Here is a 27826-nt window from a genome sequence, read left to right as displayed (position 1 = left end):
TTTTCTTATCTGAAAATTTGGTAGTATATGTTGGAGGTGCATGGTAGTGCCCCAGAGGATCCAGCTCTGTTTCACCTTGGGCTCAGCTGGAGACTAGTTCGGCACTGCACCTCATCTCACTGGGACCCCTGAGAGTCCAGTTCCAGGCCTGCAGCTTACTCCTCCAGCTCCAGCCTCAGTGTGGCCTGTACCATGGCAGTAGCACGGAGTCACCATTTGGTTCTCCCACCCTTTTTGTAGTGCTTCATCTTACATTCCTTTGCATATTCACACATACACACTTCCTCACACACAAACTCCCTGTTGTTTGTTAGCTAGTCACAGTCACTTAGTTAGATTGTTTGTACATTGATTTTTTCATGTTTTAATAAATGTTTTAATACACAAGCTGTCTTCTTTAATATTATACAAAAGTGAATTATTAATTATTTTTGATAACCAAATTGCCTCAGAAACCCCAACATTTATTGGTGCTACAGAGTACTGAGCATAACAACACCAAGTCCAGGTGGAAAAGGTGGAAAAAAATTCCATAGCTGGAGATGGATGAGGTGACTGATGTAGGATGTGATATAGGACCAGCTTACAAATTTTAGATTTCTTTTATTATTTGCGTTTTTCAGTCACAGTTTAATTATGTTTACGCACCAAAAACCACTTGGTTAGGTTTATGAAAAGACTGTGGTTTGGGATGAAATAATAAGTCAAATAGAAGGTAGGATACATTAAATATAAAATATACTCTTTCCAGCATACACCAGGGTGTAAATTGCCATATTAGCCTTGGATGGAAATATCGCTACTGACACAGTGAGTGCAAATAGCCCCTGTCAAAATGTGAATTCTCTAAAGATATACATATTTGTATGCTTTAACTATTTTGAACTAAAAGATAACCAAAAAGAGACCAAGAGAGTACTACACAAATAAGCTGATGAGGGAATGAAAAGGGAGTGCTTTGTTTCAGTCAGAGTAACTTTATTGTTTGATGATTGACTGTTGTGCTGTTGAGTGCAAAGCTTCCCTCCAGCCTGTCAGCGAATCTAAACAGGCTTCCTCTGTAACAGTGAGCAGTAAAGAGATGGATTACGTCAAACCTGAATGTAATAACAGAATGTTGACTACAACATGAAGGCCTGGGTTACTGTACACATTTACAATGTGCACATAAGGACACTCATTCAGCACTTGTAGAGCGTGTTGAGCCTGGCGATGTCATTGCGACTCATCTCCTTAGCGTTGCCGAAAGACACATTGGAGTTAGGGATGGGGACCATGGTGGGCTTGTTGTTCTTGGAGAAGGCATACCTACAACAGGACAAAGAGCAGTTAGACTGAACGTCCTGACACAATGATGTCCTACAGCAGGGCTGAGGTGAAGCCAGTTGTTCTCACTTGTGGTACTGCATGACAGAGTTGTAATCGTAGGACGTGCCCTGGTTGAGGGTGGCAATCTTCCTGAAGTTGTGCTCCATTCCTGAAAAATCAAAACTAAATTTAACATTTGTTTGGTTTTAATTCACTTTGGACATAAAGGACAAAGAGCCTGATGAGCTCCCTGGTTTGGCACTGATGGTTTTATATTCAAGAAACTGCAGTCACACAATGAGCTTCTGTCCCATGTAAGATCAGTGATTGTTGGAATCCCTTCAAAAATGGGCTCCCCACACGTCACAGTGTGATGTCAACACTCTTTCTGTCCACTTGGAGGCACTATGGAGACAACAAAAGAGAGCTCTTTGTTTCACCCAATGTGTATTTCTGTTTTTTGTGGAACTTATGACAAGACTTTTAACAATAATATAAACAGTTTCACCATTTTTTTCTGCTTTTTTGCTGTAACAATGGATCCCATTCCCATGACAAGGATGAAGTACACCACAATAGCACTGTATTAAAATACTCCAGCAGACCTACTATTAAAAACTGTTAACTGTACTTAGGTTAAAGTACATAAATATTAGCTAAAAAAGAAGATCTATGAGACGACTTTGAGCTAAACGCCAAAACAATTATATTTACCATTATTTATATTTATCAGTGTATTTGTTTGTAGAATTTTGCCATGAAATAAAGAATTAAGCATGCATAGCTTTTCAGGGGAAACCAGTCTGTACTTGTCAGCACTGCACTGGCTCTCTCTCTGTGAATAATAAACAGCAGTATTACCAGACTGAACATTTTGTAGCTGGACTCTGATGTGGTTGTCCCTGTCAGAGCGAGTCTGTTCATGGTTGAATCCCAGAGCGTGGAGCAGCTCATGCTGGACGGTGCCATGGTAAAGACATCCACTACGGGCCAGAGACACCACCTGCTTACCACCACTACGGCCGACGTAGGAGTAACACCTGGATGGGATCAGAGATGAGTTGAAAAACACTGAAGTGTGAGAGTAGATCTCAACTCTTCATTAATATCTGTTTCATACCCATTCTTGGACTCAATGCTCAGCCAGTCACGGTCGCTGCTTCTGCTGGGCCTGAAGCGGATGCAGGAGAAGGAAGAGAAGGACTCCAATCCACGGGTGATGATGGCCTTCTCACGAGAGGCTGGCAAGATGATGATGTCAATCAAACAACATTTAGCTTTTTTATCAGCACAGATATGATATGATATATGATAGCTTTCATTTCTGGAAGTTTAAAAAAGTGGGGATGATATTATATTTCATGTTCATTTATGGCCAGTCAGCCCTAAAAGGGTTTAGTGACTTCAGTTGAGCTTGTGTGTTTTGCTACTGAGGAACAAATAAGTCCTTGTTGTACATCAGTTTTTTAATGTTTGGTCATTGATTTCATGACTCCAGGGGACCGGACTGCTGATAGTGAGTTGACTATTACCAGCAAGCAGCAAACACTCCCTGTCTGTTTGATTGTGGTATATGAACATTTAGGTCTCTGCTCAGTCTCACTCTACTTACTGTATAAAGAATGTGCATGTTTCACTTACAGAAATGACTGGCAATGTAATACGGAATGTAGACCTTCCCATCAGTCCACTTGCCCCACATGCAGCCTCTGCTGGTGCAGGGGTCAGCGTTTTTCTCAGACTCGCTGTCAATGGCAATGTCTCCTCCAGTCAGGATGGGATCATCATGGGAATGAACTGAAACACATTACAAAGGTATTTAAAACCTGTTGAACTGCCGCAAGCAGAAGATGAAAAGGAGACGGTCATGAGGTTTATGGTCACTGCTGCAGCTCACACTCACTCAGATTACTGTTGGCTTTCTCCAGAAGTTCAGAGACAGAAAGCTCCCCTGAGTCCTCCTCTGCTCAGGGACATCAACAACAACAGACTTTGTATAAGACTGTGCATGCCAGTACAATCACTCTGATCAGTAGAATAAATGACATACCTGCCTGTAGGTTCAGCGTAGGATCAGGGGGAAAAAAACACAAATATTAGAAATAGATAAACCATATGACTCTAAATTACAGCCAAAAAATCACCGATTTCTTTAAGCCAAATAACCAAGTACCTTGTCTGAAAATGGCATGTTTACATGGAAACTGTCCAAGTTACAAAGAGAACAGATTAAGACTCCCAACTAGAGCATCACTGAACCTACAGTGTTAAGGAGTTCATAGCTACAACTAGACTGAACTTGTAAACTGAAATAAAAGAGCTATTTCTTGTTAAAGGACTGGTGTGTGCCACAATTATGACAATTATCAATGAATAAAAACTCATCAAGTCACGGCTGCTCATAATACAGTTTATCTGAATGTTTGAGGTCATGTAGTAACATTAATGCTACGGTGTAAGGGGCCCTGTGAGCATCCCACCTCACTGTCTGCCCAGCAGTAGGCAGACAGCAGCAGCAGAGCCAGAGCTGAGAACCTGAAAACAGACATGCGAGCCATTCCAGCTAACCTGCAGGATACAGACAGGAATCAGTTTCCACTCAGAGGAATGATATAGTGTTTGAACCAAGAAACACACAGCTACATTTCCATGCATTGGAACACTTTTCCTTCTCCACTTCAAGTGCACTCTCCTCCTTTACATTGTGAACCCACCTTAGATCCTCTGTGTGGACTTGTACAGCTGAGGTTTCACTCCAGGTTTTTATACGTGCTTAACAGCATCTGTCAGCCCAAATATGGAAGTCATAGGCTTATCAGTTACATAATGTACAGACAGAAACACCTCCATACCACTGTGTTTGGGGGAAAAGGACACCTGGTGCATTCACAATTGTACACTACTTCACTACTACATACTGTACAATACTGTCACTATAGTGACTGATTTGTTGTGATTATCTGCTTCCATGGGCTGGTTTCATGGTTGCTAAGTGTGATGAATGGTCAGTTAAATTAATTGTGCAGTTGATCTCAGCTGTTTTTCTACATTACATAGCTACAGTTATGTCATTTATTTATCTCATTTGAACACAGTATTGACACACAGGATGAAAAAATAAAAGGAGCCCTTTACAATCAGTTACAAAATGACGACAAACTGACATAAGGTTGAATCAACTCCTCTTCTCACATTTCAAAAGATATATCTTTAAATTAAAAAGTGACTCCTTCCAACAGGTGTGTTTGTGAGTGGACATATTGTTTGTTGACTCTGCTCCTTCAAAACAAGGCCAGCAAAAGCCTTATCAACTCCAGAACAATATGTACTAAGTTTGATCACCTGCGTGTGTTTCTCAAGCACCTTTACCTTTTTGTGACAGCCAAAGTGAATATGACATGCAGTGTAAAATATTGCTGATCACCTGCATAGATTCACATATAGAGTTCTGCTTCCTTATGAATATTCACCTTGTTTTCTGATCGTTTTCTACAAGTTCAATCTTTTGTGTGTCTTTTGTGTACTGGCAGTAACAAGCAGAAACAGGCTGACTTGATGTTAAGAGTAAGTATTCATTTTTATTCATCATTAGTAAGCAGCTATTAATTTAAGTGAATTTGTGACGATATCACTGGACACTTTTCATTTCTCATTAGGACAGCAAAAGCAAGTCTTCATTAAAGCACATTCATGAAGCACAAAAGGCATTTCTTCGTAGACAAAACATTGCATCCATCTGCTCCATTTCATGTTGATTTCCTGTTCAAACAAGAGGGAATATGTAAAAAATATATACACAGTGAGACATTTAAGGTCTTTATGTTAAAGGTCTGGATTTTACCATCCCCTGATGGTCTTGTGGTTGAGATGGTGGTTTAGTGCTGTGCCCCTCTCTCGCTTTTTTAAAAATAAAATGTCATTCTATCCACCACAGAGAGGAACTAACTAACAGAAGCAATCATCCTGTCTGTATCTATCACTACCTTACAAAGACAAGAAAAACAACAAAAGTTATGAAAAAAATGTAAAAAGGTGGAAACTTCCATCTCAAAACTAAGTTTAAATATAATAACTAATATTATATTCATTTTGGATTATGATGCACACATAGCAACTCAGGTAGCTACTCAAGTTGCGATGTCTACATAACAATTTAGAAAAAACATCAAGAGCCACATTGCACTTACTTTCATTTCTAGAGGAAATGGTTCCTTTGCACAGGTTCCAGGTCAGGTTTGGAGGAAGTTGAATCTGAATTCAAAAATACAGCAAGGCCTGTAAAAGCTGCTTGAGTTCTTCATGGCATTGATACAATATACGTGTACATATATGTTTCATTCAAATGCAGCTAGCTCAGAAGAAAGTAGATAGACACAGAAACAAACAAAGTAAATGATTTGTACTTGTACAGCACCTTCCCTGTCATTTCGGCCACTGAAAGCGTTTTACACACTGCATATACACGCACCCATTCTCACTTCATGTACTTCCTTGTATCATTCATACAAGGAGGAATCTAAGTTGGAGGAGACTATTCTTTCATACACATTCACAAACTGAAGCTATGTTTCAGGAGCAAGTTGGGAGATAGTGCCTTGGCCAAGGGCATGCAGACTGGAGTACCTGGGGATTGAAACATCGATTTTCTAATTGATGGACGACCCACTCTACTCTGAGCCATGGCCTCCTCAAGTTATATTAATTGTTTAAGGTGAGTAGAGGGCTACATGGGTAAAAAAGTACGTACTACAGCGATAAAGAAGGTTCACCCGAAGGATGTCTGTAGGACTCATCTGTGTGGCCCGGCCAATGGCTACATTGTTGTCGGGGATGGGAACAATGGTTGGCTCCTGGTTCCTAGAGAAGGCAAACCTATGGTGCAAATACACAGTAGTGATCAAAGCCTTAACATGAATAATACCACGGAGCTGAACAGTCTGTAGGTTTAAAGCTGCTTTACTAATGTTTTGGAAGAACAACTTAACAACAGATTAAAAAGATGAAATCTTATTGTCACCTTATGGAATTGCTATGGCTGACATGTTAGCAAACAGCTGCTTTTTTTTTTTTTTTTACACATCCAACAGTTACATAGAAACATCATCCTTCTCTACAGCGAACAGCAGAGAGACACAGTCAGAGACTAGCTGGTGAACATGTAACATGTAAGTAACATGTTTGCCGAAATATGATGAAATATTTAAATGGAAGAAAATGTACAGTAAATAGCAAAAGTTTGTCAACTCAGCAGTGGAGCAGTAATAACAGATTCACTGTGAAAACTAGCAGGGCTCCAGACTGCAACTATTTATTCACATTTTGTGATCATGTTTGGAGACAGTGCTCCAGTGTGACTAGCAAATATGGCCCCTCGTGTTTTTTCTTCATTGTATATCATGTAAAACACCAGGAGGGAATGAGCGTAGGTGTGTGAACATGGTGGTGTTGCACAGCATAACCAGTGAGGTATTGTGGTACCCTGCTGCTATAATCGATACTATATCCCTTAGTATTCTACAGATACTTTAACAATGGCAGGGTTTAAATGAGAGTATTTTAGCCACTGTGACTTCCACTCCCTGCAGGCACAGTGTAGCTTTCATGCTGACAGAATGAGAGACATGGCTGAAAGTACAAGTGCTCCAACCAACCATCCACTGTCCATGTCATATTTCACACAGAGTAAACTATGACATACAAAAATCCCAATCTTGTCAATAATTTATTCTTTTATTAATAAATGTCATAATAGAGCGAAGACCTGCACAAGGAGGTATAATGAGTAATTTGTAATCAGTCTGTTTGAGCTTTATCATCATGAAGCGGCAAACTTACAGTTTGTTATTTATGTTGCAAAACACACTTCATGTTTCATAATTATTCAAGTGACATCTGATTGCAAATGTAAGGCTAACTATCAAAGAAATCCCAAGCTCAAGTACATAGGACATAAGATTACTACATGCCTTAACAACACATAAACTCCAATATTGAAAATAGTACACATAAATGACATTACCTGTGAGTCCAGCACTTAGGTGTAATGAAGCGCAAACCATGGATACTGTAGCCTGCACTCTAATGTAGTGCACTAACAAATGACTCAATAGACTGCCTTTGAGTGCATTGTCTGGTCTTCTTCTTTGTAAAATTAGATGTTAGAATAACTATTAGTGAGAACAGGGTCTCACTTTTTGCCTTTTTTGTCATCCAAACTATTTCTTTTCCCGAAGTTTTCAGAAATTGTGTCATGGGAAGTATTGAGATATTTAGACAGGTATCATATCAAAGTCATATTGCTAATTATAATTTGTATTGTGACAACACTAGAGTGTGTGTGTAGAGTTGCAGGCAGCAATTACCATTACTACTAGTGAAAAAAGTTAGTCTGGAGCTCTTACCAGGATAAAATGGTTTTAGCAGACACGTAAAGGACAAGTTCACATTTCTAAGTCTGTCTTAAAACAATATTCACAAAGGCATATTTACACTGAAACAGCTGTTCCTTCTCTTCATTCAGCCTAACTCTGACTGCTCAAACTTCTTTTGGGTGTTAGCTGAGCTTTAGAATACATCTGTGCACACAACACTGTGGATTTTGCTTCTTTCATTGGAACTGATTAGGAAGCAATGTTTTCAGTAACTATCAATATACACTTGGGTGTTTTAATGAGTGTTGTTTTAAGATAGACCTGATGTGAACCTGTCCTTTTAGATGCTTTCTTGTGTTTTTACATGATTGCATTGTTGTATATTAATTTAAGTTCAGTGAGTGAACTGGGACGCTACCTTCCATAGTGCATAACAGAATTGTAGTCATAGGGAGTGCCAAGGTTCCTAGTTTGGATCTTAAAGAAATTGTGCTCCATTCCTGCAGGAGATCAACAGCCCAGTCACATGTTGTCTGTGTTTAATACATGTTTGTATTTTATCACAGTTTAGCAGTCACAATGGCTAGACAGTTTTATCTGCAGGCACTAATGTATATCACTATTTCTAAACATATGGTTGGTCATTCTGGAGGTCATGATAAGCACATCACAGTAGTATCTGCTGAAATTATATGATAAAGTCAAGTTGTATTTATATTTATCTATTTGTATTATAGTATTATTCAGGACCATACGCAAAATTGGCTGGTTAAATCTTATCATTATTAATGATCCATCTATATCAAATTTTTTTCAATTTTCAATTCAATCTTTTCAAATTGTTGACCAAGGCTGTCTGTAACCCACCACGAATGACGTTCTGAAGCTGGATACGAACATGCATATCCCTGTCAGACCGGGTCTGTTCATGGTTGAAGCCCAGGGCGTGGAGCAGCTCATGTTGGATGACCTGCTGGAAAACACAGCCCTGGCGACTAAGAGACACAATCTGGCCTCCACCACGACGCCCGACGAATGAGAAACACCTGAAAGCAGTGAATAAAAGTACCACACAGAAAAGCTTCTGTAGCCCTTTAAGATGCACCATTTCTGTGTGAAAAAAACATGTACATAGGGTGTATGAGAGCACTCATGCATGCATATGTGTTCTGTTGAGTGTGTGGTCTGTACCCTGAGCGAGACTGGATGTCCACAAAGTCCCTCTGACAACTCAAGGGTGTGAAACGGATGCAGGTGGAGTCAGCAAATGATCTCAGACCTCGGATGATTGTGTTTCTCTCTCTTCCGGCTTGACAGTAAGAACACATTTATTTTCACTTTCATGAGTTTTTTAATGCTTTCATCTTCTGACATCATTGTCAGCGGTCATATCTGTCATATCTTCTTAAATTAGGAAACGGCCTAAACACCTTAGTGCTCTATATAGACACTATAATTTGGTATAAAATTATAGCCTAATTAGAAACCAAATAAAATGCCGTATCAGAATTTGTGTCTCAAGTAGCAGATGTGATGTGATTTCCCTTTAATTTACAATATGGTTTTTATAATTCAGGTGTATGGTTTTTGGGTATATATATATAATAAAATACATATATTTATATATAATAAAATGTGACTACTAGATCTACAACTAATAGTACTACTTCATCAGTATTAGCGGTATCGCTAATACTGCTACTACTAGAACTTCTCACACCACTACTACTACTTCTAGTACTAGTCTAACACTGCTACTAACATTCCAGAGTGAGTAACAAGGTTGAAATGATTTTTATTTTTATGTTTAAAACTTCTCTAAATCCTACTAAAGAACCTTGATTTTGTTTAGATTTGTTTTGTAACCTGTTCAAAGTGAAGTTTTAACACCTGTACTGTCACTTTAAAAGGTCACTGCTTTTATAACGTCAATGCAGCAGCACTCTCAGTCTGCACTGTGCTAACTGAGAGGAGGCATAGATTATTTTTCTGGTTTCCGTTGAACATTTATTTTGTTTTACAGATGATGCAAATACAGCCGAATGCAATTATAAATGTTAGACTTAAGATTCATTGTGAGCACGCAGCTGTGTCATTCCACTATAAACTCAGTAAATGCACTTCTGCAAGTTTATAGTAGACATGTTTCCTAGTGTCTACAGTCTGTCTACAGTGAAACTATACCATACTATACTGTACTGTACTGTACTGTACTGTACTGTACTATACTGTATACTACTATAGACTGTGTTTATCTGTTAACAGGGATTTAATGACCTTCCTGTATGGGAGAAACTGCATGTAACATGTTTAGCATTTCTATTTTTTAATTGACTTGTACAGGTATGTGTATTCTGTCTGTTCACTATGTTTTAGCATGTTTAGCATGCAATATGTAATCAAATTAATTTTCATGTTGATTTCCGAAACACTTTTTCTGTTAATACGAGCTATTGTATACTAGTCATGTACTATATGCAAAGAGTAAATGAATAGCTCAGTCTGCACTGCGCTAACTGAGAGAAGGAATTTGATGACCCATGTAGATGGAAGAGACTGCGTGTTACAGAGCATTTTCAATTTTCAATTTTCAATGATTTATTTATTTTTAATTTTTTTAATTTTCTATTATTTGTAATGAGCCACCATAACACAGTCTCCATTAAAAGAGAAACCAGCAGTCGTTGTGGTCTGGGTATTTCCTTCATTCAGCACAGCACACCACAGATCATACAGGGCTTAAAGGACATGCATCCAGCCAGATTCAACACAGCAGGAGGGGAGGCACACCTGTTAAATGTGCGTGTGACATTGGTAAATTAGATTTACTCACAGTACTGGTTAGTGATGCGGTAGGGAACGTACACGTTTCCATCAGCAGCTTTAGGCCACAGGCAGCCTCGTGCTGTGCAGGGATCAGCATTCTCTAGACCTGTTGGCATCGCTATGTCGCCAAACATCACTAGAGGATCATTTAAGTTCTTTCCTGCAAAATGACATGAGGTCAGTCAAAGGTATTTATCCTTGTGTGTTATGGGCAGGTTGATAATTCCACACCGATGTACACATTGCTGCACACATTCAAGTATGTAGGCCCACTGTTTCTACCCCCCCATTTCTCCAGTTTTAGTGAATGTTTTTGTTGGATTCTGTCTGTCAGTAACTGTTCATTTGATAGTAGAATAATAACAGATCAAAAAAAGCAGTTGACATGGAGATGAACATACCAACATTAGCGTTGGCCTTCTCTAACAGCGTAGAGACACTTAACTCATCCTCCTCAATGGTGTTACCTGTGGAGTACAAACAGTTTGTTCATGTATCAGTCACATGATGTAAGACTATGTATGTTTCAGATGTATGTCCATGTCTTACCAGAGTACTCATCACTGTTTTCCAAAGATGCCTGTGAGAAGACAGAGTAAAACAGTTAAATACAGTTAAAGGAGCCACAGCGGCCCATTCCGAAATAAAGATGAGACCGCTGTGGGACATGCAAATCCAGAGATAGTTGAATTGAATGTACATCTTTCAAGGTGGAGAAAACTTACATGCATTGGATCAGAATGCAATACAATCTAAAATCTTAAGTATAAAATGAAAGGCAAAATCACATTTTGCTTTTTGCTATTTACCAAATTATCTTTGTTAAGAAACAGTTTCCATGTCAATTTCCTCACAATGAAGCAAAAAGTTCCCATGTAAGTTGAGCAATTAGTCAATAAAAAAACATTATCCTTTACGTAAAATAAAATACATCCTCTCACAGTGTTGTATCTTACTGAAGAAAAACGAAATTTTATCCCGTTGATTGCATTTCATTTGAAATAGATATAGTGTTGTATTAATTTGATTAAAGACAGGTGAACTGTGTCCATATATTTGTAATGCTGATACTTACCTGTATAGTAAAACTGTGTACAGAGCAGAAGAGGACACTGAACACAGCAGCCAGGAGCATCATGGCAGGTTTTAGGAGAGCTGCGATGGAGCAAGACAATGGATGGGGAAGCAGAAGTGTTTGAACTTATATAGCTGGGAAAGCCAACTAACTTTACTCCTTATATGGCATACTGCTCACCGAACTCTTATTGACAAATTCAGCTGAATTGAAAGTTGCAGTTATTACTTAAAACGGCTTGTGGTTTGTGTAAGATGTGTTTTCTGCTGTTTGTTCCTAGGCAGGGCTACACTTCACATTCCAGTGTCAAGGATAAACAAGACAAGATTAAATTGATCAGTGAAAAGGCCAAAACATTAATCTTACTCCAACATGAAAATCACCTTTAATGTACAAAGTTAACGATTTCTGGTCTTTTTGACCATTCAAAGCACTGAACCACTACATTTACATTCACCCATTCACACAGGAGGAATTTAATTGAGGAGGAAACTGTTCATCCACACACATTTACACTTGGGGAGCAATTTGGGGTGCAGTGTCTTGCTCAATGACACTTCAGCGTGCAGACTAGAGATTTAACTGTTGATCATTGGATTGGTGGACGACCTGCTCTAAATGGGAAATGGGTAGATGCTAAAGACATCATACATAAACAGAATTGAATGTACATACACATACGATGTCAGCAAGAGTCAAACACTGAACAGCCGCACAATTAATTAGATTTCACATAGATTATAGTCTATTTCTAAACAAGATATTATCTTCATTACCAATTCTTTGACCGACACCAACAAAATTTGAACTGGCTGACAATATAAACAAAGCATGTGATTACAGAAAATGACAGCAAGGTTGTATCTCATACAACTGAAGCAAAATGTTAACATTAAAAAGAAATACATCTTCATGTTATTGCATTAAGGCTTGCACATTTACACAACTAGTCTGTGGTTCAAATCAGAGGTACCACGTTACAAAATCCTGTGTTTAAATAACTTCTCCAAATTGTAGTCACAGTTGCAACATGTGTTTGGTTTGCACACACAGTCTTGCAATGTCGAGCAAAAACAGGAACCATGACTGAGCACAGCACACAGATCTCATTGCATTAAGATGCACTTTGCATTGAGTTTTAACTGTTAGAAACCAAAATCATTTATTTGATAACGTGAATTTTTTATTCAAAATGTATTTCCACTTGTAATCTGACTTATCTTTCCACATAGAGATCACTATGTCATTTGTAAAACAAATTTAAAGATATTTGTTGTTATCCAATAAATTATACAGTTGTGCAAATGCAATGCAAACAATCACATACATCACTTTGTTTACATTAATCAAAAAGAAGTGATTCATATACATAAAATTATCATGTTTCAAAATATTTATGAACTACATTAAAATCATTGAAAGATGCATACAAAATGTATTAAAGAATGTTAATAAATATTTAAACAATTAATTATTTCAGTTCTACAATAGAAACCAGACGTATGTACATTGAGCTTTTGTGTCTGCTGGACACAAAAGAAGGAGGAGATTATTTCTAAAAAGAGGTAATGTGGCTTTGTCTTATAACATGTGCATTGATGTAAGAGTAGCTCATGTTTTGTTCAAATATGTTTGGTTCAAAGTTCCAGTTTTGCGGGAGCCTATGGGAACTGAGCTTCCATAAGGAAGGGTCTGAGCTCCGATTAAAGCAGCAAAATCATAAATCTGTGGGCTTGGCTAACCAGCAACAGTTATTTTAATTACAAATACTGCATTTTTCAATGTTGTTGTTCTTCTTCTCCTTTCAGCTATTCCCCTCAGGGGTCACCACAGCCTCCATCTAATCCTATCCTCCGCATCCTCTTCTCTCACACCAACTAACTTCATGTCCTCTTTCACTACATCCATAAATCTCCTCTTTGGTCTTCCTCTAGGCCTCCTGCCTGACAGTTCTAACCTCAGCATCCTTCTACTGATATATTCACTATCCCTCCTCTGTACATGTCCAAACCATCTCAGTCTGGCCTCTCTGGCTTCATCTCCAAAACATCTAACATGCTCTGTCCCTCTGATGTACTCATTCCTGATCCTATCCAAAGAGAACCTCAGCATTTTCATCTCTGCGACCTCCAGCTCTGCCTCCTGCCTTTTCCTCAGTGCCACTGTCTCTAAACCAGACAACATCACTGCTCTCACCACCGTCTTCTACACCTTTCCTTTCATTCTTGCTGATACTCTTTTATCGCACGTCACACCTGACGCTTTTCTCCACCCGTTCCAACCTGCTTGCACACGCTTCTTCACCTCTTTTCCACACTCTCCGTTGCTCTGGACTGTTGACCCTAAGTACTTAAAATCCTCCACCTTCTTTATCTCTACTCCCTGTAACCTCACCGTTCCACTTGGATCCCTCTCATTCACACACATGTATTCTGTCTTGCTTCAGCTAATCTTCATTCCTCTCCTTTCCAGGGCATACCTCCACCTCTCTAGATTTCCCTCCACCTGTTCCCTACTCTCACTACAGATCACAATGTCATCTGCAAACATCATCGTCCATGGAGATTCCTGTCTAACCTCATCTGTCAGCCTGTCCATCACCATAGCGAACAAGAAGGGGCTCAGAGCTGATCCTTGATGCAGTCCCACCTCCACCTTGAACTTCTCTGTCACACCTACAGCACACCTCACCACTGTCTTACAGCACTCATACATGTCCTGTACCACTCTAACACACTTCTCTGCCACTCCAGACTTCCTTATACAGTACCAATAGCTTCATTGTATGGCTCATCAACTTTATTCCTATGTAGCTGCCACAACTCTGCACATCTCCCTTGTTCTTAAATATCAGCACCAGCACACTTCTCCTCCATTCCTCAGGCATCCGCTCAATCTCTAGGATCTTGTTGAACAACCTGGTCAAAAACTCTACCGACACCTCTCCTAGACACTTCCATACATCCACAGGTATATCATCAGGACCAACTGCCTTTCCACTCTTCATCCTTTTCAATGTCCTCCTAACTTCACCCTTACTAATCTTTGCTACTTCCTCGTCCACAACGGTCACCTCTTCTACTTTTCGCTCTCTCTCGTTTTCCTCATTCATCAACTCTTCAAAGTACTCTTTCCATCTTCCTATCACACGTCCAACACCTGTCAGTACATTTCCATCTCTATCCTCTAGCTTTTCCTGTCATAGTCCCAACATTCAAAGTCCCTACTCTCAGTCCGAGACTCTTGCCTTTCCTCTTCTCTCTCTGCCTACGGACACGCCTTCCTCCTCTCCTTCTTCGACACACAGTAGCCCAACATCCACCAGCGCCATGTAGGTCAACAGCACTGATGGCGGTAGTTGTTAACCCAGACCTTGACAGATGGGAATCATAGAATTGATTCGCATATTGACTTTGGCACATTTTTTATGCCGGATGCCCTTCCTGACTCATTTTTCCGGGCTTGGGACCGGCACAAGGAAGACACTGGCTTGTGCCCCCCTAGAGACTGCATTACTGCATTTTTCAATGTAATGGGTATTATCTATTACTTGATATTAGGTAAGCAAGATAAATAGGCTAGCACCATATTCTTCTGTGAATGACAGCACTTTACCACCAAGGTAATAATGATAACAATTTTGGCAAATGAAAACTAAATAAAATAAAACTTTTTTTTTCCTAACATGGTTGCAGCACACATAAAAGCAATACAGACAGAGGATATCAGACAAAAATGGAACATATAAAAACACAGGGATCATGAAACATTAGGGGATAATATATATGGAAAGAGTGAAATGATAAAAAGTCAAGAAGGAATTGAAAAGATGCTTATGATGAAGCCTGTCTGATGTAAATAGGTGTACCACCGTTGGGGGGTCTGACCCCAAAAGCCTTTGGTCACCAGCTGGGATATGGGAACAGCCAGCCAGTTTTAGTTTTCAAAGTGATTTTGCACTTACAGTGGGGCAAAAAAGTATTTAGTCAGCCACCAATTGTGCAAGTTCTCCCACTTAAAAAGATGAGAGAGGCCTGTAATTTTCATCATAGGTACACTTCAACTATGAGAGACAGAATGGGGGGAAAGAATCCAGGAAATCACATTGTAGGATTTTTAATGAATTAATTGGTAAATTACTCGGTAAAATAAGTATTTGGTCACCTACAAACAAGCAAGATTTCTGACTCTCACAGACCTGTAACTTCTTCTTTAAGAGGCTCCTCTGTCATCCACTCGTTACCTGTATTAAAGGCACCTGTTTGAACTCGTTATCAGTATAAAAGATACCTGTCCACAACAGTCACACTCCAAACTCCACTATGGCCAAGACCAAAGAGCTGTCAAAGGACACCAGAAACAAAATTGTAGACCTGCACCAGGCTGGGAAGACTGAATCTGCAATAGGTAAGCAGCTAGGTGTGAAGAAATTAACTGTGGGAGCAATTATTAGAAAATGGAAGACATACAAGACCACTGATAATCTCCCTCGATCTGGGGCTCCACGCAAGATCAAATGATCACAAGAACAGTGAGCAAAAATCCCAGAACCACATGGGGGGACCTAGTGAATGACCTGCAGAGAGCTGGGACCAAAGTAACAAAGGCTACTGTTGTGTCTTCTCTGATGCCGATGATGTGCAGTTGATGAAAGGAAACTTCCGCTGACAACGACTTAGTGAATAAAATAGGTTTATATTCTCATTCTGTCTCTCATAGTTGAAGTGTACCATCATGATGAAAATTACAGGCCTCATCTTTTTAAGTGGGAGAACTTGCACAATTGGTGGCTGACTAAATACTTTTTTGCCCCACTGTATGACCTCTTTGAACAACCAAGATTTTGTATCACTGAGGCAGTCAGGGAACTCATTTACATTTCTGGAGTTACTTGATTGGAGAGGAACATATAGTTGTGCATCATCCCCACAACAGTGATGGAAAACATCCTTCTATATGATCTAGCTGAGAGAAAGCATGAATATGAACAACAATAGATACAAAAATAAACCATAGAGCAAAATGAGCTACAGAAAACAGGTATTTGTTGTGTTCATTTGTGACGTTTTTACTTTAATTTGTAAAAGTATGGCTTGTTACATCTTATTACTGTAATGTAAAATAAAGTGTGTCCATGCACATGTGCACACACACAAACACACAGTGAGACATTTAAAATCCTGAAGTTACATGTATGGAAATGATAACATCCCGATGGTCTTGTGGTTGAGGTGCTTTTTTAGTCTCGTACCCATCTTTATTTTGGTATAATTGTTTTTTTTCTTTGTGGAACTAAGTAAAATATGCAATTGAACAATAAACATATACTATGCATCATGGGTTGCTCTCTTTTAGTGTCTGCACTAACTCCTGATGGAACTATCTTTAGCTGCAAAAGGCTAACTTCACCTGCTCAGTAGCAAACAGACAAAGACACAAGATGTTTCTATTTTTGTACAAGATATTTCTATCTCGGCAGCATGGTGGTGCTGTGGTTAGCACTGTTGCCTCACAGCAAGAAGGTCCCGGGTTCGAATCCCGGTTTGAACCCGGGGTGTTTCTGTGTGGAGTTTGCATGTTCTCCCCATGCTAGCGTGGGTTCTCTCCGGGTACTCCAGCTTCCTCCCACAATCCAAAGACATGCACATTAGGTTAATTGGTAACTCTAAATTGCCCGTAGGTGTGAGTGTGAGAGTGAAAGGTTGTCTGTCTCTGTCTCTGTATGTGGCCCTGTGACCAGTCCAGGGTGTACCCCGCCTCTCGCCCGAAGTCAGCTGGGATAGGCTCCAGCTCCCCCCCGCGACCCTGACGGATAAGCGGTATAGAAAATGGATGGATGGATATTTCTATCTCTATTTCTTTTTATTTTTTATATTGTATGTTATATTATTCTATTTTAGATTGTACATATTTCACATATTTTATATTTTCATATATTTTTGTTTCCTTTTTTACTATTGTTTTTGTGCCTTCAGTGTTGGTTGTCTTGTGGTGGTTGTTTGGTGTCTCTGGGGTGTCTGTCTGTACTGCTGCCGTGACAAAATAATTTCCTATGAAGGATCAATAAAGGAACTATTCTATTGTTGTGATTCAACAAGTGGTTAAGTTCAATTTGGCTATCAGAAATAATTAATAATTATCAAAGATAATTAATTATTAAAATGAATGAAACTTTGAATAAAGTCCACCTCGATTGGGGCACCACCTCGAAAAATGAGGAAAAGATAGCCGTTTTAATTGATTTAGTCTCATAAAAGTACTAAACTATCAATTTGGAATTATGTTTTTATAATTAATTTAATAATTACTACCAAAATTACCACATTGATAGCTAGCTGAAGGATTTTGGAGTTCTTGACAGTGTAGAGGTTGGCAGTGTTCAACCTTGTACAACATTAAAGGAGACAGCAGGTATTAAAACATTTATTAAAACAGAACAAAACGCAGGGACACCATTTGTTATGCATTAAGGTGAAGGACTTGTACTTGTTTGCAAGTACAGCTGAAGCAGAGTAGGTATTAAAGACATTTGCTGTTACAGAATCAAAATCAATCAAACAATCTAACTAGGTCTCTATAACTAAACTAACAAATAATAGGAAGAGTGTGTGTGTGTGTGTGTTTGTGATAAGGCTGAGGAATGTGAGATGGGCCCACAAAGGTGGGGGAGAGAGCCCAAATGGTGATGGCCAGACCCCCTGGGGTGTGGGGCACAGGAGACAAAGGAAGCTAAGTGCTGTTAGCTTAGCTTTGTCCCTCGGTGGCCTGTTGGAAACTGTGTGTGTGAGATAAAGGCGCCATGTTAAGAAAAGATGGTTAGTTGTGTGTAGACTCTGTGTCTATGTGAACAAACTAACATCAACTAAACTTAATGACTACACAGTAATCTACAACACATCACAACAATCAAACTCAATGAACATTAAAGCAAGTCAATACATTAACCGGGGTAAACCATGTATGCAGTAATGCTATGCTAATTATGCCCAGTTAGAGTTTGTTACCAGTCCTTAAAGGGGAGAAGAAGTGTCCTTGAGGATGCTGCTTTCTCAGCCTGTTACTGGAGGAAAGGTGTGGTTCTTTTGTGTCCTTGCTGTGGTTACAGGCTGGAGGAATCCGGTCGCTCCTTGATTCTGGCTAGTTAGCAGCTTGATACCAACTTGCTGGTGTGCTCCTGTTGTTGGTTCTGGTTATCAGCTGGCAGACTCGGGGTCGTACCTGCTGGCGCTGATCTGCTTACTTCAGGCAGGACCTTGTGTCGCTACCATGAAGGAGGTGGCTGCTCTGGTACAGGCCACACTGAGGCAGAGCTTAGATGAGTTGAGCTGGTCTCTCCTCTTCAGGAGAGACGTCCGGAAAAGAGACTTGTCTCTCCTCCAGGAGAAGACAAGGGGAAAGGGAGGAGTTGGTCTCTCCTCTTCAGGAGAGATGTCCGGAAAGAGACAGCTCAGTGGGGGTGAACTGGTTCTATTCTAGACTAGCAAATGTTTGGCAACACGTTTGCTGAAATATGATGAAATATTTAGATGGCAACAAATTATATGGAAAATTGCAAAAGTTTGTTGACATGGCAGTGTAGTCATACCAGATTTCCAGCAAAGAAACAGGCTAAAATATTTTCAACAAGCACTTAATGGGCATCCCAAAAGTCTTTTTATTCCTCACCCACATTACTTCTATCTCGGCTACTGCTACTATTACTCATATGCTATACTGCTTGTTAGCACTACTACTTTACCATCTTTTTTTACACTTTCCCTCTTGTTCTAACAAGAAATTAAGAGGAAACGAGTCAGATGGATATGTCATTTTTATCTACAAGGTAAACCTGAAATGCCTCTCGAACTTAATGGATATGCTTTATGTTTTTGCTGTCTGAATGAGAAATGAAGTGATCAATGACATCATTACCAGTCCACGCTTAAATTCATAATTGCATGCCCCCTCTTGATTAAGTGCTAATGATAAATAAAAATGTACTTATTAAATTTTCATGTCAAGTTGCTACTGCCAATCTTCTGACCTGCAAACATGGGATTTAATAAGTGTTCTGACTACATTCACAGAAGATTTGAAAATATTTTATGATCAGAAAAGGTGAACATTCATCTGGAAGCAAAACTCTGTATAAACCTATGCAGGTGATCAGCAATATTTACATTGTATGTCATATTCATGTTGGCTTTCACACACAGGTGAAGCTGCTTGATAAATGCACACAGGTGATCAAACATAGCACATACTGTACTGGAGTTGATAAGCCTTCTTCCTGGCCTTGCTCAGAATGCCACCTGTGGGAAGATTTTCAAAAAGATTCTCAAAAGACAAACGGTACAAAATAACAAATACACCCTGTAAAATGCTACACAAAATTTTACCTGTAATGAATATTACATTTGTGAAAAGAGGAACTGATTCTTTGTTATTGTACAGTATGTAGTAGTGAAGTAGTGTACAATTGTGAATGCACCAGGTGTCCTTTTCCCCCAAACAGAGTGGTATGGAGGTGTTTGTCTGTACATTATGTGACTGATAAGCCTATGACTTCCATATTTGGGCTGACAGATGCTGTTAAGCACGTATAAAAACCTGGAGTGAAACCTCAGCTGTACAAGTCCACACAGAGGATCTAAGGTGGGTTCACAATGTAAAGGAGGAGAGTGCACTTGAAGTGGAGAAGGAAAAGTGTTCCAATGCATGGAAATGTAGCTGTGTGTTTCTTGGTTCAAACACTATATCATTCCTCTGAGTGGAAACTGATTCCTGTCTGTATCCTGCAGGTTCGCTGGAATGGCTCGCATGTCTGTTTTCAGGTTCTCAGCTCTGGCTCTGCTGCTGCTGTCTGCCTACTGCTGGGCAGACAGTGAGGTGGGATGCTCACATTAATGCTACACCAGATAAACTGTATTATGAGCAGCCGTGACTTGATGAGTTTTTATTCATTGATAATTGTCATAATTGTGGCACACACTTTAACAAGAAATAGCTCTTTTATCTCAGTTTACAAGTTCAGTCTAGTTGTAGCTATGAACTCTTTAACACTGTAGGTTCAGTGATGCTCTAGTTGGGAGTCTTAATCTGTTCTCTTTGTAACTTGGACAGTTTCCATGTAAACATGCCATTTTCAGACAAGGTACTTGGTTATTTGGCTTAAAGAAATCGCTGATTTTTTGGCTGTAATTTAGAGTCATGTGGTTTATCTATTTCTAATATTTGTGTTTTTTTTCCCCCTGATCCTACGCTGAACCTACAGGCAGGTATGTCATTTATTCTACTGATCAGAGTGATTGTACTGGCATGCACAGTCTTATACAAAGTCTGTTGTTGTTGATGTCCCTGAGCAGAGGAGGACTCAGGGGAGCTTTCTGTCTCTGAACTTCTGGAGAAAGCCAACAGTAATCTGAGTGAGTGTGAGCTGCAGCAGTGACCATAAACCTCATGACCGTCTCCTTTTCATCTTCTGCTTGCGGCAGTTCAACAGGTTTTAAATACCTTTGTAATGTGTTTCAGTTCATTCCCATGATGATCCCATCCTGACTGGAGGAGACATTGCCATTGACAGCGAGTCTGAGAAAAACGCTGACCCCTGCACCAGCAGAGGCTGCATGTGGGGCAAGTGGACTGATGGGAAGGTCTACATTCCGTATTACATTGCCAGTCATTTCTGTAAGTGAAACATGCACATTCTTTATACAGTAAGTAGAGTGAGACTGAGCAGAGACCTAAATGTTCATATACCACAATCAAACAGACAGGGAGTGTTTGCTGCTTGCTGGTAATAGTCAACTCACTATCAGCAGTCCGGTCCCCTGGAGTCATGAAATCAATGACCAAACATTAAAAAACTGATGTACAACAAGGACTTATTTGTTCCTCAGTAGCAAAACACACAAGCTCAACTGAAGTCACTAAACCCTTTTAGGGCTGACTGGCCATAAATGAACATGAAATATAATATCATCCCCACTTTTTTAAACTTCCAGAAATGAAAGCTATCATATCATATCTGTGCTGATAAAAAAGCTAAATGTTGTTTGATTGACATCATCATCTTGCCAGCCTCTCGTGAGAAGGCCATCATCACCCGTGGATTGGAGTCCTTCTCTTCCTTCTCCTGCATCCGCTTCAGGCCCAGCAGAAGCAGCGACCGTGACTGGCTGAGCATTGAGTCCAAGAATGGGTATGAAACAGATATTAATGAAGAGTTGAGATCTACTCTCACACTTCAGTGTTTTTCAACTCATCTCTGATCCCATCCAGGTGTTACTCCTACGTCGGCCGTAGTGGTGGTAAGCAGGTGGTGTCTCTGGCCCGTAGTGGATGTCTTTACCATGGCACCGTCCAGCATGAGCTGCTCCACGCTCTGGGATTCAACCATGAACAGACTCGCTCTGACAGGGACAACCACATCAGAGTCCAGCTGCAAAATGTTCAGTCTGGTAATACGGCTGTTTATTATTCGCAATGCTGTAGAGAGAGAGCCAGTGCAGTGCTGACAAGTACAGAATGGTTTCCCCTGAAAAGCTATGCATGCTTAATTCTTTATTTCATGCCTAAATTCTACAACAAACAAACACACTGATAATACAACCCTATAGTCATACAAAAAAAATCAAAACCACAGATTATTTTAAGCCACAACCTTGAAATTATGATTTGAAAGAATTCAAATTAATCTTTTGATATAAGTAATACTGTTAGGGTTTGATGCTTAACATTGGTGCTGCAAATACATTGTTCAGTAAGGAATCCTAAAGATTTTAATGATCCTCTGACTTCTCATCTAGCGCCAACATGACATTCCCTGTCAAACATCAGTTGGTTAGCATTGTCATTGCGAGATTGTTTGAGCATTCAAAGCTGCTTCACTTAATTATAATTTGGAATGCACAACACTTACTAGTACTGGAGTATTTTTGTGGTATTGTGCTAAACTAATGTTAAAAGTAATTTTCCAAACCCTTCCTCCCACAATGATGCCAAATAATCATTATGGCTTTCAAGGAGAATACAAACTGCTCTCTCCATGGTACCCCCTGGTGGACAGAAAGAGCCTGGAAGTCACTGTGTCGGGGAGTACACATTTTTTGAAAGGAACCAAACAAGCAGTGATTGTACAAGAGGAAGAAGTGTGACAGCAGTTTTGTAATAATAAAACCATCAGTACCAAACCAAGGAGCACTGCAATTTATGTAGCTCCTTCTCCAGCAGCCACACTCCTTTCGCTCCAGAGTCAAAGTGAATTCAAATCAAACAAATGGTCATTTTCTTGTTGTTACTGTTTTTTAGGAATGGAGCACAACTTCAGGAAGATTGCCACCCTCAACCAGGGCACGTCCTATGATTACAACTCTGTCATGCAGTACCACAAGTGAGAACAACTGGCTTTTCACTTCAGCCCTGCTATGTGTCATCATAAATGTGCGTGCTGTGTGGGCAGGATGTGCTGTGGTTCAGTCTAACTGCTCTTTGTCCTGTTGTAGGTATGCCTTCTCCAAGAACAACAAGCCCACCATGGTCCCCATCCCTAACTCCAGTGTGCCTTTTGGCAACGCTAAGGAGATGAGTCGTAATGATATTGCCAGGCTCAACACCCTCTACAAGTGCTGTAAGTGTCCATTATGAATATATAAAGTAAAGCAGCAGGCTTACCTATACTTTGTGTTAAACACAAATATCTTGTTACGAATATCTGGCTGCTATAATGTAACTGATATAACAGCTGACATTCAATGACATTACAGTGGCAATAAGGGTTAAGGTTAGTTCATATGGTTTGGTGTGTACTCGTGACGCTCCTCTACACCTCCATGGTAGAGTCACCGTCATCATCACCTTCACTATTATTACTTGGTTTGGTAATTTCTCAATAGGTGACAAGAACGAGATACAATATATAGTTTAAGTGGACAGTAAGACCATTGGTGTCAAACTTTTGCAGTGTCTTCTTGATCCTCTGTACCCTCTGGACAGAGATTTAGACTACCAGAGGCCAGGTCTACGGCCACCATTTAACTTTTATCAAGGTTTTTGTAGCTGAGTCCAATGCGCCTTTGTCTCCATGTGGTCTATGTATTACCTAGTCGCAAAAAAAAAATTCCCCTCAGAGGTATATAAGTTGAGGTTGAAGTTGAAACTCTGCTATCACACTTGGATTTGTACTAATTCACCTCTGTGCTGTTCACTCTTACAGAGGAGGCCGGTTCAGATGTGCTGACAGGCAGATCGGTTGGAAGATTGTTGGAAGATTGTCTCTTCACACCAGTCAAACATCATGCAATAAAATGACTGACTGAAACGCAGCACATTATTTTCATTCTCTCATCACTTCCTTTTTTGGTTCTCTCCAAAGCTGATTCAGTATATTCATTCAATCGTTTAATTATTCATAACAGGCTCATAATGCCCATCAGTTAGAGATGAAATAGAAAGAGGAACTTAATGGAACTTGAGATTAGATGTACGGCTGCAGTAACTGATCCTACAACAAAAGAATAAACACCAGGTAACCTGTCCTTGATGCTTTTGGTAGTTTTCTATAATTCCTTCAACAAAGTCTTGTTTGTTTTTCACTTTTAAATGAAGAGGGCTGCCAGTCAGTCATGTCTGAAAGGGTAGAAAGAGAGAAAGATATATCTCAGCAATAATTAAATAAGAGTATCAGAAATCATCATTCATTAGTAAAAGAAAATGTAACCTTGGCATTAAAATCTGCACAGATTTAAATAGGAACAGGTTCCTGTTCCAGTGTCAAGTGCCTATAATCAGATGGAAATGGTAGGCATTGTTTTTATGTTGCTTTTATGATGCTTTTATGTGCTTATATCAACATGCAAGATATCTAAATGAAAGTGATAAAACGACCTTCTGGCCATCAGACCACAACTTATGGTCAGGTGGGACGTCAGTTCCCCAAACAGAATCATGTCTCTGAAAGGAATGTCGAGTCCTACTGCTCAGGACGGTCGAGATGTCAGAGGCCACAATGAAGGAGTGGTCAGTTTCTATTTGACAGATTGATTTAAAGGTCTCGGATTAGCAGCAGAGGGTAGGATATGGGGAAACAACACACTGTCATTCACAAGAGGACGCGGAATGACATGTGGATTTCTTACTGCCAGTGGCATTCTAGTGCAAACGTAGCAGTTGGTCAGATTCTTGCTCCTGGCAACATACGAGGCATATCTGTACCACAGATTGACTTGGAACGAGTTATTGTATTGGTCAAAAGTAAACTGAGTCTGCAGGGAAAAAGCAAAGTTCCTTTTGTATCTGTTTATAGGGAGGTCCAGTGTCAGTAAGGGAAATATAACTGTGGCTAAAACCAGGAGGACAAACAGCTTCATTTTGATGAAATCAACTATCATTGACATAAGTGTTAGACACCTGTTGGTTTGTTTACAGAAGTTGAGAGAAGCTGCTCACTGTAAGGGCTGGAGGTATTGAAATTTCTTTTTTTTTTTTTTTTAATTATTATTATTATTGTTGTTATTGTTGTTGAGCTTGCCTGGTTTCCCTGTCTTCCTACAAGAATCAAACTCTAACTAACCTCAACTAGTCTTCGTCAGCGTTCCCGGGCTCACCAGGGGTCCCCCCGGGGTTACCGCACAGGAAAACAATAAAGTGGTGTTGTCTTTCCAACACCAGCAGGCTTTCTCAACCAGGCATGCTCCCCTTTTTTTTTTTTTTTTTCAGTCAAACAAGCACTACTTTAGTTTTCAGTAATTTCCTGATTAATGTCTGGCAAGTGCTGAATTTTACAGTGTGTGATGTGAATCCAGGAAGGTCTCTCTGCAATCTTAACTGCCGTAGGAGTAGATATGATTACCTGGAATGGTCCAAGCCAGCGTTCCTCCCTCCACACACGTCTCTGAATATTCTTAACAAAAATCCAGTCCCCAGGTTTTAGTTGTGGTTTTGGCTGGTCCTCTTTTCCTGGAGATACAACATGGAGACGGAGAGCTTTAATGTTTTCTTTTGTTTGCAAAGTTTGGAGCATGGAATACAGAATTAACTTTGGAACACATCCCTCTTGTTGACACGTAACATATAAGAACATTACCTTACATGTATATCAAAAGCCCATGGAGTGTAAGAGCGAAAAACCTGTAAGAGCGAAAAACCTGCAGAACAATCAATCTTTCTGGACAGGAAAATTCTCTTACGGTCCCGCTGCCCCGGCGGCCGCACTATGGCACTCCCAGAGGGTCACAATAATGTCAAAAATTAACTGCACACAAACGGTACACAATGAGAAAAATAGCTGTTGTCTACTCTGGAAACTTTGAGTATGGGAACATCCATAAAAGAACAGAAACTGTCCACCTCCAGGCTGGTCATCCCATTGTACCTGTGAAGTGGACCTGCCCCTAATAACTAATCATTATTTCCCTGATAGACGAAAACAAAGTAAAACATGGATGTGAATATGGGAACATATCTATTATCACCAAACAGTATCTTTTCCTTCAATTTTTGTTTAGTTCTATGAAATCCATACAGACAAATTGAAAATGGTAGGTTGCTTCAGGAAATTTACCTTGTCTTGGAGTAGTTTTGATAACCATAGATAGTAAATGTTTTATTTATCACAGATACCATCCCTCCTGTTGAGACATGTGAAATCCCATGGATCAAAAATAGCTGCAAATCTAAAATGATTCTGCTGACTGATCATTGTCATGTTGCCACTCGTCATCCTCCTCATGATCCCCCTCTGTGTTTTGGCCCTCTGTCCAATGTCCAAATTTGCCACAATTGTAGCATCTGCCGTCCCCTCTGTGTCCTCGTCCCCATCCTCGTCCACCTCCTCCTCTTTGATCATTTCCTCGGTAACAAACATCATAATATTCATCAGTGGGAAATTCATCACAGTCATCAACAATAAAAGTGTCATTACTTTTAACTTTAAGTTTCTTTTTCTTTACATTTATTTGTTCCTCACAATGTTCTGCATCATCTTTTATGGTTTGAATTCCTGCACTCCTCCATCCTACGAGGTGCTTTTTAATGTTATTGCAGGAAGTAAAGGATTGTATACATTACCGCTTCGAGTCCGGTGTGGTGTGTCCACCCCGGACAGAGATGGTTGTGCAGTCATGGATGATTGAGGCAAGTGGTGGGAGGCAGATGAGGAGGAGGACAGTCCTGGAGGTGAGGACTTTGAAGTGACTTTCCCCAGGAGAGGCCTAGACAGCAGAGGTGGTTGTTGTGGATCCGAGTATGGCAGTAGACTTGGGAAAGGACCCAGGGGTCTGTATTCGTGGTCCTCTCGCTTATCTCGGGCAGAATACAACACAGGATAAGGGTTAGGAATTTTCATGTCCCTTTCTGCTTCCTTCTCCTTTTCTCTGTCTCTCTACTTGCAGTGTTCCCTTAAACCCATATTTATTTCTCCTTTTTTTTTTTTTCCTTTTTTCTTTCAAATATTTTACATTATTTATTTACTTTTATTTTTTTCCTGTTTCATGCGCTTCACATCCCCTTCATACTGGACCTCGTCAGGTCCCTGACTTTGATAACAACAACTACTGCAGCAATTACCCATCCCATCCTACAGGATGGAGGGATTGTTATTTAGACAGGAGCATGTAGCTCCAGTGTCGCAAAGAAATACGTCACTGCCTGCTACAGTCAAAGTGATCAGAGTTTGACTAGTTTGACTGCAGCATGCATTGAATACCTCCAGTGATGGTTCAGGGTCATGTCTTTGTCGTCTGTGAGTCATTGCTTTCTCTAGTCTGTTCATCCAGGGTCGCCTTATGTGTTGGGGAAATGTCACTATCGGTTAGTCATGTTGACTTATATTGATTTGGATAGTAATTTTTTTAGGACAGTAACCACGGTTATTGCGTCCGCGGAAAGGTCGAGGTTCATAGTCATTCCCATGTCTCTGCTCTTTCCTTTTAAAGGGACAGTCTCTAGCAAAATGTCTAGGCTGACCACAGACGTAACACACCTTTTGCTGTCTTACATTCTGTTGATCATAATTGTCACCTGCCTGATCCCATCTACGTTGTCCTCCACTACCTCTTCCTCGGCCTCTGCCTCTACCTCTGTCTCCCTGGCTGTGATAAGGCCCTCTCTGTTCAGGACCACGGTAAAAGATTTCTTCAGAGCCCAGGAAAACCTGAATAGGCTGCTGTTTTGTCTTTTCTTCCTTTGCCTTTTGTTGTTGACCATGAACATGGATTGCATGACGCAAATGATTGCAGAAAACATCCTCTTCACACGTGGGGAGTTCAAT

The 27826-nt window shown here is 40.0% G+C and overlaps 3 protein-coding genes and 1 pseudogene across 3 annotated transcripts; 1 reads left to right on the top strand and 3 right to left on the bottom strand.

The window, feature by feature from the left end:
* Window positions 1-921: 921 nt before the first annotated feature.
* On the bottom strand, window positions 922-4275 carry LOC139204927 (hatching enzyme 1.2-like). Its single transcript, XM_070834962.1, has 8 exons — window positions 4023-4275; window positions 3789-3876; window positions 3212-3275; window positions 2950-3105; window positions 2429-2549; window positions 2170-2348; window positions 1396-1477; window positions 922-1308 (listed from the first exon to the last, which is right to left on the bottom strand). The coding sequence occupies exons 2-8, from the start codon at window positions 3864-3866 to the stop codon at window positions 1182-1184; spliced, it is 807 nt and encodes a 268-aa protein (XP_070691063.1). The 5' UTR covers window positions 3867-3876; window positions 4023-4275; the 3' UTR covers window positions 922-1181.
* Window positions 4276-4866: 591 nt separating this feature from the next.
* LOC139204919 (low choriolytic enzyme-like) lies at window positions 4867-11668 on the bottom strand. The gene is made up of 10 exons (XM_070834950.1): window positions 11581-11668; window positions 11055-11085; window positions 10907-10972; window positions 10513-10665; window positions 8871-8988; window positions 8547-8725; window positions 8098-8179; window positions 6056-6180; window positions 5496-5559; window positions 4867-5067 (listed from the first exon to the last, which is right to left on the bottom strand). Exons 1-9 carry the CDS (start codon window positions 11641-11643, stop codon window positions 5504-5506), a joined length of 873 nt encoding a protein of 290 aa, XP_070691051.1. The 5' UTR covers window positions 11644-11668; the 3' UTR covers window positions 4867-5067; window positions 5496-5503.
* A 1736-nt stretch (window positions 11669-13404) lies between these two features.
* On the bottom strand, window positions 13405-14692 carry LOC139203025 (uncharacterized; annotated as a pseudogene).
* A 5459-nt stretch (window positions 14693-20151) lies between these two features.
* Window positions 20152-23878, top strand: LOC139211720 (hatching enzyme 1.2-like). Its single transcript, XM_070842103.1, has 9 exons — window positions 20152-20214; window positions 20361-20449; window positions 20922-20984; window positions 21091-21246; window positions 21640-21760; window positions 21841-22019; window positions 22870-22951; window positions 23064-23192; window positions 23776-23878. Exons 2-9 carry the CDS (start codon window positions 20371-20373, stop codon window positions 23795-23797), a joined length of 831 nt encoding a protein of 276 aa, XP_070698204.1. The 5' UTR covers window positions 20152-20214; window positions 20361-20370; the 3' UTR covers window positions 23798-23878.
* Window positions 23879-27826: the final 3948 nt, after the last annotated feature.

The sequence above is a fragment of the Pempheris klunzingeri genome, chromosome 1, assembly GCF_042242105.1.
Source record: "Pempheris klunzingeri isolate RE-2024b chromosome 1, fPemKlu1.hap1, whole genome shotgun sequence".
Taxonomy (NCBI): Eukaryota; Metazoa; Chordata; class Actinopteri; order Acropomatiformes; family Pempheridae; genus Pempheris; species Pempheris klunzingeri.
This window is presented reverse-complemented; position numbering and strand designations above follow the sequence as displayed.